Source organism: Aulonocara stuartgranti (assembly GCF_965226115.1).
Source record: "Aulonocara stuartgranti genome assembly, chromosome: 9".
Classification (NCBI taxonomy): Eukaryota; Metazoa; Chordata; class Actinopteri; order Cichliformes; family Cichlidae; genus Aulonocara; species Aulonocara stuartgranti.
The window spans coordinates 26,460,155-26,472,754 of NC_138960.1; the positions used below are offsets into that span (position 1 = coordinate 26,460,155).

At 43.3% G+C, this 12,600-nt stretch overlaps 1 protein-coding gene across 9 annotated transcripts in view; it reads right to left on the reverse strand.

Moving 5' to 3' along the window:
• Positions 1-12,600, reverse strand: part of ncoa2 (nuclear receptor coactivator 2) — a 61,707-nt gene that overhangs the window by 20,337 nt on the left and 28,770 nt on the right. For all 9 annotated transcript variants that reach the window (XM_082547050.1, XM_082547052.1, XM_082547054.1 and 6 more), the window contains 5 exons: positions 10,568-10,675; positions 9,476-9,648; positions 6,287-6,390; positions 3,538-3,715; positions 1,994-2,182 (listed from right to left, as the gene is read on the reverse strand). In XM_082547050.1, the coding sequence (XP_082403176.1) occupies positions 1,994-2,182; positions 3,538-3,715; positions 6,287-6,390; positions 9,476-9,648; positions 10,568-10,656 (733 nt within the window). In that variant the 5' untranslated portion in view covers positions 10,657-10,675. The remainder of the gene's footprint in view (positions 1-1,993; positions 2,183-3,537; positions 3,716-6,286; positions 6,391-9,475; positions 9,649-10,567; positions 10,676-12,600) is intronic.

A 12,600-nucleotide genomic window follows, 5' to 3' on the forward strand; every position in this document is an offset into this window, starting at 1 on the left:
AGCATAATTAATACAGTTATTAATGAGCATAGGGATCAGGGCTCCGCTCCTTTCATGAGGAGGAGCAGCTATCGCTGGCAAGGGAAATGATGAAGTGTGACCTTTGAAGGCGTGTGTGTGTGTGTGTGTGTGTGTGTGTGTGTGTGTGTGTGTGTGTGTGTGTGTGCACGTGTGTGTAAGAGAGCTTGAATGCCCATCTCTGGCTACTCTCACCTGCAGGAACATCTAACACTGATGACACCTCTCCTGGCTCAACATTAAAGTCTGTGTGTGTGAAGCGCTGACTGACTGATGGCAAATATGACACTGCCAAGTCCAGGACTGGGGTGACCCCAAAAAGTCTGCCATCTAACTTTTCGGTGCCAGTAATACCCACACTCCCATACACGTTTCTTGTAAATGAATGCATGCCAGAACTAACACACACGCGCACACGCACACTCGCACACAGTCCTATTAAAAAGCCTCTTGGGTGGTCCGACCCTCAAATCTGTGAATCTACATTAATTTCTTGCTTTCCATCGCCTCCATTCCCCCTGTTTCTGTCTATAGCTGGACAGATTCCTGCACTGGTAACCACTCATCTTGCTTTGCCACTTCAGTACACACAAACACTGGCACACCTCTGGCCCGAGTCCTATTTGGCCTACTTGTCAAAGTATGGCTGGCAAACAGCTGGTGCACAAAAAGCAAGCCAGAGAGTAGGGGAAAAGGCTCTAACTAGATTTGGAGTAAAACATTTGCTTATTGTTTTAATTTGCCGCTGAGTTAAAGATTGGCAATATAGCCTTTGAACAAAAGGGATTTAGGCTGCTGTACAATCACAAGTCCTGAAATATTCTGGCTAAAGGTCGTTTGTAATGGAATTTTACGCTCTTCAGCATCTCATGCTCCCATCTAAAGCCTTGAATACCACTGGAATAGCCCTGTGACCTCTCAGTGACTGAACTCCGAAAGCAGAGCAGAAACAACATACAATTTAAAATCGCTTCCCTGGAAAGGAGAGCAGATGTTTATACAAGAAGCTAACACAAATTCCTCTTCTTTCTTTACACACAAATGCTCCCAAATGTGTCGAGTTTGTTTGTATTCTGTTGTTGTGTTCAAGCTGTTGTGAAAAGTACTGAATGACTGCTTTTGCTGTTGCATTACATGGTTAAAGCACATGGTTCCCTTGGAGTCATAAGCCCAGGTTTGGAAGGGATGTACATGAATTATAGATGAGCTTTAATGACAGCTGCCCAACCTCCCGTCTCCCTTGTGTCACTTAACTTTTCATGGGTGTAAGTTGAGTGGCAGCAGCACTGCTCTTCATCATTTGGCTATACAAATCCAGTTATAAGACAGATAATGGTCAACAATCAACGCCCTATGAATGACTAGCAGCTGATTATTACTTTAAATGATTTTACATTGGGTGGCAACCAGCGTTTCTTAAAGACAAGCAAGCTTTCTTACTTTCCTTCTCCAGGTTTTGTCGATGGTGTGTGTATATCTTTACACTACTTTAAAAAAAAAAAAAAAAAAAAAAAAAGTCTGATCCCGCTCACCTCGACTCAGCTCTCCACTGAAGAGGGCAGAATTCAGTCTAATGTTATACGAGTAGACAAATCCTTGCTTTTGTTTGCTTTTTAATTGAACGCTCCAAAGCAAACTGTCAGTTTTAATTGAATTACTTTCTGAAGAGGTCTTTCAGTCCTCTGTCAAGTGTTTTAACGTGCTGACATAAGTGTGTGCAATTTCTAAAAGGGTCAGGTTGCTGAATGTTAAAATGCTTCCCCCGATGATTCAAACACCTTTGTACTTCAGGCTATATTATTTTCTTGCTCTTGGAACCTAATCATACTATAAAACTATTTAACAAGGTTACTGCAAATGGTTTAGACTTAATCAAAGCAAACTATAACATTCAACGCAATTGTGCCTAGTAGGAAATGCTTAAGTGTGTTTCATAGGGTGCCGCTTTAGTCTCCGTTTTTCCCTCCTTGCATACCGTCTCCTTCCTCCTTGATGGACTTGGGCTCCGAAACGGCAAAACACTGCATGGTCTCATATTTCTGCTGCTGCGGCTCGTGCTCGTGTGGCTCTTCCTGGCTCTCGCCGTGTGGATTGACCAGCATTCGGCAGTTGAAAGTGTGACTGTTCCTTCTTGGACCCTCGCTGGACCACGGGACACCATTTACTAAATCGAGGGGGAGGAAAGGGAACAGGAGATTTTCTTTTAAGCAAATTGTACTGCAGCAAAAACTGAACAACAGGACGCGGAGAATGGGAGCTGCAACGAGCGAGCCAAGAGAGGCTACCACGCTGCAAGTGAAAGACATAATGAGAGCAAGACAGAGAGAATGAAGGCAGAAAAAGTGTAAAAAAGAGAGGGTTGTTGCTGGGTAGAGATCAGTCATAATGAGCAGTTGGAACCCTGAGCCCTGCGCCATCTATCCACAGCTATGCATCACAGCCAGGCCTCCATATGCATGTCCTGTAAAACATCATTGCCAATCTTTCTTCTTCTCTCCAACACTTACACAGGCGCGAGCAAACACACCAGAAAGGGCACACACATGTGTAAGCGGCCGTGCGCGTACGTGCACACAAAGAAAGAAACGTATAGTCACACACGCCACTCTGTTCACTCTAACAAACTCCCATCACACTCCATCTGGTTTGTGATCTCATTCAGTGCATTGATAATCTCCCAGTATCTGGGACACAGCCCACTGATCGTTTCCAGGGTGCTTCGCTCTGCGCTGCTCTCCCACCCAGATGGGCTGGGTACTCAGACCTCAATCCGAAGCGCCACGAGAGAAGGAGAGGAGAACTTCGAGCTCCTGATGAGCTCCAACGGCACAGATCAAAAATCACCTCTCGTGCGGAAGTCATGCAGAGGCAGGATGTTAAATGGCCGCGGCTATGAAAGTAAATTCTATCTTACGTGACAGAATAAATGGAGTAAGGTGAGGATAAACGCAATGTTTTCCGTGTGTGGGCTAAAAAAATGGGAAAGTGAGAACATGAAAATAGGAACTTGGTGAGCGTTCGTGGCAGAGAAAGAGAGAATGACACAAATAAGTGAAGAGAAGGAGAAGGAAGGACATGAAATGGAAATATAGGAGGCGCACGATGCTGCTGACAGGGGAGAGAAGCCAAAAAAAGGAAGTTAATTAGCTGAAAAGGGAGGGAGGAAGAGTGCGAGCAAATGTTTGGGCTGAGCGTCAGCAAAAGGGACAAATGAAGAACCTATAGGTTTTTGCAGCATCCTAAAAGTCTCTGTTAAACAGCTGAATCAAATGCTTTCTGACCGTGACCGTTTAAATGTTTTAATTAATCTGACATCACTGCAACAACAGCCACCTACAACATACCTGTTTGAATAAGGAGAACGAGAGAGGCGAGGGTGTTAAGAGGCAGCGGAAGCACAGCACAAAGGACATACATGCAAAGTCAGGAAAAGCGAGGGACATGGACTAAAAGAGACACAGTGAGACAGAAACTGACAGCAAGAAGAAAAAAAAGGGGAAAAACAATCTCTGAACCAACCGAGGGATTTAGGCAGCAGGTTCTTGATGAACTCAGCATGATCCCCGACATGCAGCACGCTGTAGACACTGGTGTTCATCAGCTCCTCCTGGTTGTAGCGCAGGTACTGGGTCACGTTCTCTGACACGAACACAATGTTACCCTCCATGTTCACCACAAAGAAGAAGCCATCCAGAGCCTGGAGGATTAAAAAAAAAGACAGTTCAGAAGTTTGTTCACTATGGACTGGGTCATTTTTCTTTCACTGGTTAATGGTCAGGATATCCAGTTTTAAGCATATAAACTCCACAAACAGATGCAGAGAAAGATGTATATTCTACTGAATTCTATTGTTTGTTTGTCTTATTGTAACTTAATTACCAATTAGCTCGTTAGCTCATTATCATTAGGGATGTTCTATTTGCGCCTACTGTGCCTGAGATGTGATTAGTGTGCTCCAGCAAGAATGCTTATACAGCACAAAAATGTTGGCACAAATCATGGCAAATTCTACAATACGCAATACTTCCACAACTCCCTAACAAAAAAGGAAATCTCGCCACGTCTGGTTATTTTCCGCAACATCATCTAATGCACTGTTACCTCTATGATCTCACAGATAATGCCAGGCGACTCAGTGAAGGCACAGTTTATCTAAAAACTCCAACGACTGCTGATGCTAACATCCCCATGACAGCCGACACATGTACTAGTTGTGTCTGAAGAGGAACGATTAGTACGCCATGTGCCGGGTACATGGATCACTCCCACAGACGCTCACCATCGCTGTGGCTGATAAAAAGCAGGATAAAAGCATGTGCCTGCAGAGACGGGCGGATGTGAAGGAGGAGCAGTACTTAATTGAAAGAATACAGCCCCAGGTCAGCCATTACACACAAGATGGTGTCAATTAGGCCATCAAATCACCGGGAGCTCTTAAAAAGGGAATTCTGCTGCTTGTAATGCTGTAAAGTTGATGTCAAGATAAGACGCAAGAGACTCTTCTCAAGGTGTCTCACCTCAGCTTAAATAAACATTATCTACACTACACACACACTTGTCAGCGTGTAGGGTCACATGAATTGTTCAATGGGTAGCAAGAGGATTTATAACGTAAATGTTTATTTTGTATCGTGTTGGGTTTTTGGCATCCTTGCTCATCTATAACTATAGTGTATATGTCTCAAACTACACTTCCTAACAAATCTACAGTGAACAGACAAGTCTGGATGTAGCAAACCCATATCCCGGGAACACATGATCATGTTGAGAAGAAAGTTTTCCTTTGCACGCCTTAACACAGCACGATCTGAAAATAGATTAAGGAGATCTCATCTATCACTGCATGAAGCAGAGCTGTTCCAAAAACACGGTTGTGTAAGTCCAGTCTGCATGAAGAAAGGCCATGAACTGCACAAGTAGGGCAAACAAAAACAGAGCAAACACTCTAGTGCCAACGCCTGCCTTCCTCCAGACACTCTTGCATAATGTTCTTAGCCAATACCTTAATTTGCAACACCCTCCCTAAATACTAAATATAAACACTAGAGACATTTCTACAGCAACTACAAATTAATAAAGCCTGAATAAATACATTGTGAGTGATATCATAGAACCTATTGTTTTCACATATGATTAAATATTGCTACACAGCAGGTAATGAATTGCAGCAGGGTAGGAATCTGGGAATTTCTCTGGATTATTTAAATCTGAGCAGTGCTTTGCAACCAGAGTTCTCTCTTCTCATAAATTCTCGCTTAATATTAGCCATTTTCTACATTTCTGTCTTAAAGCAATTCAAACATGCCTCTAGTACTGTATGACAGTGATGCTTAACACTTTGTTGGTAGAGGCAAAAATATGCATGAAACACACAACAGCCTCTGTACCGCGTGGGCTAGCAAGGATGCAAACTACATGCCACAATAAATCATGTGACAGAAGAAGACTGCTCCCAGAAGGTTAAAACAACAGCACACTAATGTTTCTTCACAGCCTTGTCCGTCTTTGAGTTGGCATGAGAGTGGGCAGCAGAAGGCCTTGAAGGAGGGTCATGGGGCGCGTGGGTGCATTTCCTGCCGACAGCCATACTCCGCAGAGCACACTGTAATTAGCCTGGGCTGGCGGACGGGGACATGGCTAGAGCGGAGCGGGTGTGAATGGCCGATCGCTGTGTTTTGGGGCTGCTGACAGATGGGAAAGCTTGCAGGCTGCACTGGTCTATATTTAGCTGCGAGTTAGTATGTCGATTCAGTGACGCTGGACCAGGAGAGCTATAAATATTCCATGACAGGACAGATCTAGAGGCGAAGGAAGAGAAGATGGGGAGGGAGAGACAGAGGAAAGAGAACTGAACAAGCAGGAGAGAGAAAGGGAGGGAGGAAGTGAGTGAGAGGACAGGCTCAATGGACTGATTCATCCGCCAGGCTGTTGCTTTCTTTCCTATTATATGTAAGCACTCCAGTGGTCCTTCGTGGTACAACGGGGCCCCATTGGCCCGCTTGTGATTTATAGCCAATCAGGGGCGGATACAAGATGCTGGCAGCGTTAACTCCGCAACGCTCACACACAACCACGGTTGGCTCGTTTTTAACTGTTCTCTGTAGATGCGACACTTTATATAGCAATCATGATTTAAAGAGGAGAGCATCTCTTGTGTGAGTGGTAGCAAATGAGTGGAGTGTGGGGTACTTCAGCACGAGTCTGGCATTTCATAATATTTTCTTCACATATGGCGCTATGAGTAAGGAGGAAAAGGCCGTGCACCCACCTCCAGCATCATTGGTCCCAAGGCGTCTTTGTCGATCACACTTTGGCCTGTTGATGAGACGTCAGCCTTCTGCACCTCCTCCTCGTTTGCTGCTGCAGCTTTTTCTGTTAAAAGCGAAGTTAGTAAAAATTTAAGAGACTGTGTCAGGGCTCCTTACTGTTTCACAATGAGGAAGTTACTAAAAAAAAGAAAACTGTAACGTACTGTACTGTCAAACATGGAAAAAGAAAAGGCTGAAACAAACAACTTTACTTTTCCTCTGAAACTAACCCACATACTATAAAAGAGGTCACCCACTGACGAGTCTTTTAACAGGTATCCATGCTGCTGCAAAGCAAACACATCAGTCCCCTTTGTGAAACCATGTGGCCATGGCTCACACCGAAGCACAGAGCAGCAGCACAGTGCGAAAGGTGTGTTAGAGCACACAGCTGCCTTGTGGGGGGCAGTCACTGTTTAGATTACTCTGTTATGCCAAAGCCCTGACAAACAAACAAACAAAAAAGGCCAATATGGAAACAATTAAGCATTGATGGTGTCCAAGCAATGTTGTTCCAAATTGGAAAACAAGTTGTAGCAGTCAATACTCCTGTTGATTTTCTATTAATGGATATGGAGAGTATGAATTACTGAGCACATAGATGCGTATGGCTTATAATTTACTACTGTTTTCATCTTATGTCCAATCAAAATCCACTTAAAAAAAAAACAAAACAAACATAAATAAATATAAATATCCTGTAAGCTCCTGTACCTGTGCTATAATGCGATGCATGTGTCCGTTTGAGTGGGTTAATAACCATGCAGAGAAGCCTTATGTTCAAAGCGTAGGCTGCCCTACTTTTAGAGATGATGATGTGAGGCAGAATATCATTGGGTTTTTTGTTGTTGTTGTCGTTTCTGGCTTCTTCTTTTTTTTGGGGGGGGGCATGTTGCTTTCGCACGATGCCAAGAAGCAGGCTGACCATATGGTGAATAAATATTGTGGTAAGAATCAAACAAAATTATCCCGTCCCTTGTATTTTCTTTTTGGAAGGGTGAAAGCAAATGCAGGGTTCCCTTGGCTTTGTGGGTTTGTGCACCATCGCACAGACACAAATTCATCTCTTTCAGCATTAATGATGTGCGCATCAGCAGGGCCTCTCTGGGCCCAGCGGGGCCCTGTAGACCAGCACAGCTGCCCTGGGTGCAGACCCATCACTCAGTGTCAGTGCGGCCCTCCCTGCCTTTCTGTCTGGAGAACTGTGGAACTGTGCCAGACACAGAGAGGGACTGACCAGTTGGGTAACAATTGCTGCTTAACACACAACTAACAAGACATTTGCTATATACTGTTCCTTCTTTCAGATATTTAACAATTTGCTCAGTTTATTTTTATATTTTGAATATTGGAATAAATAATGTACTAGGCTCAGCTTAGCAGCTACACAGACCCCAGTCCACAGTTTTTATGAGTCTTAACTGGGTGCTCCTGCCAACACGGAGTGTTAAAGAAAGAAAAAAAAAAAAAGCTGTAAAACTCTTGGCTATGCCATTATTCTAAAGGCTCTATAAGCATATTTCTCCACATATTGTCTGTGAAGGTGCAACAAGCTGGAAAGAGAAAAGACACGCAGAAAATTGCAACCAGTTTCCAAATCAGGGTGGAAAATGTACGCAGACAGTGTGAGAGGAACAAACAGGGATGAATTCATTGCTTTTTTTTTTCTCGTTCCTTTTTCCAAAGGCCATCTTCACCACATGGCACATCTCTACAGGAAGTCACCAATCAGAGAGAGATATTAAGTCACATAAGTGTATTTGAATACATGTAATATTGTCGCTATAAGCAGAAAGTAAACTAAATGTGGACAACAGAAAAAAAAATATATACTACTAAAAAATAACTACACCTCTGTTTCAGATCACATTAAACACATGAGGTGCAATGAAAAGCAAATAACAGTAGGACATAACATAAGCTCACAGCATCCCCGCTTCACTTGTGCAGGATGAGATGCAGTAGCTTCCTGCTTTAACTACACACACACACACACACACACACAAAAAGGTTCATCTACGTGGCCGCTGACGTATGGAGGACAAAGCAGAATAGGAAAATTTAGTCCTTCCCTCAGGGGTTCCTTCTGTACTAAAATGTTTTGCCTTGAGAGTCAGGCAGAGGATGTCATTATAGCAAAGGGTTAAAAAAAGAAAGAAAAAAGATGATAATGCAGAGAGGAAGTGTTGGAGGTAGAAAAGAAGGCAGCACAGAATAAGACATCAAAAAAAGGGGGTGGGAGCAACAGACGCTAGCAAGAATTTGATTGTGATTTTTGCATCACCATTACATAACAGTTGGCTCTGTGAGTCACAAAACATGATGACATCATCAGCTGGTCTGATTCATACACACCTCGAGTGGGCCACTCTTTGTCTACCAGCCACTCGGCTGTTTTTTCGGCTGTGCGACGGTAAAACATTAAGATCAGCACGTTCCTTCAAATTGAAGCAAGAGAAGAAGCCCTGTTTTTTTAAAAGCTTTAAGTGTTCTACCACTTACTAAAGACCCCTACTTCCACACACACACACACACACACACACACACACACACACACACACACACACACAAAAAGAGGCAGCAGCGAGTACAACCAAACATGCTGATCGATTTGCCTGATGTTCTGGCTCAGAGCGCTCCTGGGAAAGACTGGCAGCCAACAAAAAAAAAAAATAAAAAAACTGCTCTGGCTCATCCACATTGTATGATGGAGTGTTGGAGGGAACATTAAATCAATTGTGCTGCTCTTTAATAAGAACACCAGTTACTGTGTATGAAACAGATCCTAAATCATAATATTTATGCTATCAGATCTGAGGTTTCTGTCAACACAAAGCCACCCGTGGAAGCTGTGTCGAACTTTAAAGGCACAACTAAGAACACAGCAACGAATTTGATTTGCAGCTGTGTCAAAGCCACTGACGTGTTTTCACTAAGGTTAGCCAAGGTATAAAACTGGGCTTTATGACATAAAAAAAAGCTGAAAGGGGAAAATTACAGAACTTCATGGGAATAAAGAAATAAAAAAATAAAATAAAATAAACAGCTCAAATAACTCCGTATTCCTTTCGCTGTTGCACTGTAGGGATCTTGATTGTTTCTGCAACAAAGTATCACGTTTCAAAAATATTAGAGGCTGCCATTTGTACCTTGCTCCTTTATTTGCCTGATTTGTTTCACAGTTTCCTTCAGGATTGCACATTTGTCAGGTTTGACATTGAAGTTGTCGATGTCGTTGAAGTTGGCGAAGATCAGCTCGGCGAGCTCTTCGATGTATTTGTTCTCGTGCTCGCGGTTACGCTTCTCGTTGCTCCGTTTGGGACTGCAGAGACAAAAACAGAAGGGTGAGAAACTGCACTGAGGACAGCAGTAACACAACACGGGCGATACAGATTGATGGCTAAAGGTTCAAGAGAGTGGAAGTGCATCAAACAGCTCCAGGGTAGCAAAGTCCATCCATCTATAAAACTACACCAGGGTTCCAGTGTCCACACATTTTTCCTGAGTAGGGCTGAAGAGGCCTCTCATTTTGAAAGCTGCCAAATGACAGCACACTGACAGTGCAATATATCTACTGAGGCATCGAGGAGAGTCAACACTAGTGTCAATTCATCCTTCTAGGAGCTTTCACGCTGCTAACATGGCACAAGGGTAAACCAATATTACACTTAGAGCCCGATTAAATATAGGATTTTTAACATTCTTGCCGACTTAAAAACTCTTTATTTCAATATGTCAGCCAATATTTTTCTCTTTCGTACACATGAAACAAACATTTCCCCCACATTGGATCTATATAGTTATTTATTTACGTTCTGATTTGCCAGACTCTGCTCAGTCAGCAGGTGGCTGTGTTTGTGATTGGGAAACTGAAGGGTGCCCTCTGGTCTACAAACTATTCAGCGTCAGTCAGCTGAAGGGTGTTTCTCTCGTCTTTTCCTTCATTAACAGTTATAAATGCAGATACCGATAGATTGGCAAATAGCTAATATAGGTCGATATTATCAGCCTGCTAATAAATCAGGTCTACTCCATTTATGTTACAATAGGTTAAAGAAAAATGTGTGCAGGAGATTGTGAACCGGACAACTTTGCAAAGTCGTTACTCATTTGTGTGGACCGACTAAAACTGGATCTGACCTTTAGTGCATGATAACTACTTTGCCCCACATTACATTTAACTGTACACAGCAAAAACTCGCAGAAATGTCAAAAACATAACTCCTAAAGGGACCAAATACCTGGGTCCAAGAAGTTCAGCAGAACATTCTTTGCGTTTCCGTGACTCTGCCCTGCCAGGGTCAGATGAGTTTTCGCCGACTCCACTCATCCTCAATGCATATCAGCGTCTGGAAAATGAACACAAAGAGGCACAAAAGAAGAGTTTTACATTTGAAAGAAATGCTTCAGCACTACAAGCATAGGCAGCTATATAATGTGAAGAACACCCATGCTGGCCTGTATACATGCCAACATCGGAATCTGCATACAACACACGCACACTCTACAATGTGCTGGGGGCACAGGCAGATCCACTCCAGGAGAAATGAGTGAAAATGGAGCAGAGAAAGAAATTCAATCATTTCTCTCTGATGGTGGAGCTCTCCCTAGAGAGACTGAAATGAGAACACAGCACCTTGCCCACAGCACCAGACTGCACGCTCAACCATGTACCAAGAAAAACCCATTTGTTACACAAAACCAAAGCAAAGCTGGCGCACATTAAGAGCAGAGTGGGTTTACAATGACAACATGTGTTCTTTGTTTAAGTGCCTCTGAGAATGCTTCACATTGGTTTGTAAGAGTCGCTTAAAATGTAAATGCAGGAATCATATCTTGTCTGTTCTCTCTGAACTTATGGAACAGACTGTAAGATTTTCAGTGAGTAAGAAATCATGTTGTGACCATTTTGTGTTATCAGAACTGACAAGGAAGCTGAGACTTTGCTGAATTTGTCTCAAACCCTACATGCCAACACGTTTTGAATGCTGCTTTTACTCCAACCCTGAAAGCAACCATAGGCTGCCACTAAATGAAAGACAATCAATTATTGATCAGAGTAATGTCTTATTAATTACCACCTGATCTGAACATCTGATGGTGCCTAATGGACTTGGGTTTCAACATAAAAGGATATCCTTCTTTATAAAAAAAATGCATTAAAAAAAACAACATTGCGTTGGCTCATGCAACATGATTAACTACACCTTTTTCTGCTTTCGGAGTTTGACAGAGCAAAGGAGGGGAGGTTAAAGGCAATTAAGACTAAGAAACAGGCAAACCTGGAGAAAGAAAATGGAAAAGTCTTTCCTCACTACAGTGCCCAAGATTGGGGCATGCTGTGTTGTTCTACGCTCTCAGCCACTCTAACCATGGAAACGGCTATGACATACACACACACGCCGCTTTACTGCTCAGCCATTACATAAGGAAGAACAGAGCAGAAAACAACACAATGTAGAGCAGAGTGGAAAGGAAAAGCTCGTCAGAAGCAGGCTAAACTAAAAGGAGAGAAAGTGACCATGCAAACTTGAGTCTGGCTCCCTCCTGGCCTGAAATGACCTACTTTAAGCTAATGGTAGGGTCTTGTGCACAAATGGATGAAGCAGTCATGATTGGCCAGAGAGACAGAGGAGAATCTGAAGGGTAAAAGACATTCGGTTGACAAGCGACTTGAGCACTGTTGTTGGCCTGTACAGTGAATGAACAGAGCATGATACACAAACGTCACTGTGCATGTGCCCTTGTGTTACGCTCTTTCAAATGCCATTAGGCTGCTTTCATGCCGAGGCACTGTGCTGTTCACTGAATGTATAACAGTCTCTAAAAAGAGAGGTTACAACTTTTATTAATGACAACGGAAACAGGCAATTAAACCCTAATAGCTAAGTGGCACTCTCTGCTCCGATTGGCTGTGCCCTGGCTTTCAGGCACAAGTTACCATGGGAATTCTAGACCTGATTGGCTCCACCAGCCCTGCGAGGCCAGATATGATTGGTTGCTTCCGTCTCCTTGACATGGCAGTAATGATGGGTCATTGTACGTTGAGACAAATAAGAGAGACTGGATGTAGAAGGCACGTCTCAATGACACCAATACAGACAGCCAGACACCCTGGCAAGCAGGCTGGTAGGCCATTTTTGTTGCTGGGGGAGGGCTCTGATCTTCACATGGGCAAACTAGGAAAGGATTTCTAATCCTGGAAAATGCGCTGGTTCCCAGGGCAGCTATAAACAGCTGGGCACTGGTGTTCGTACTTACTATACGGGAGCTA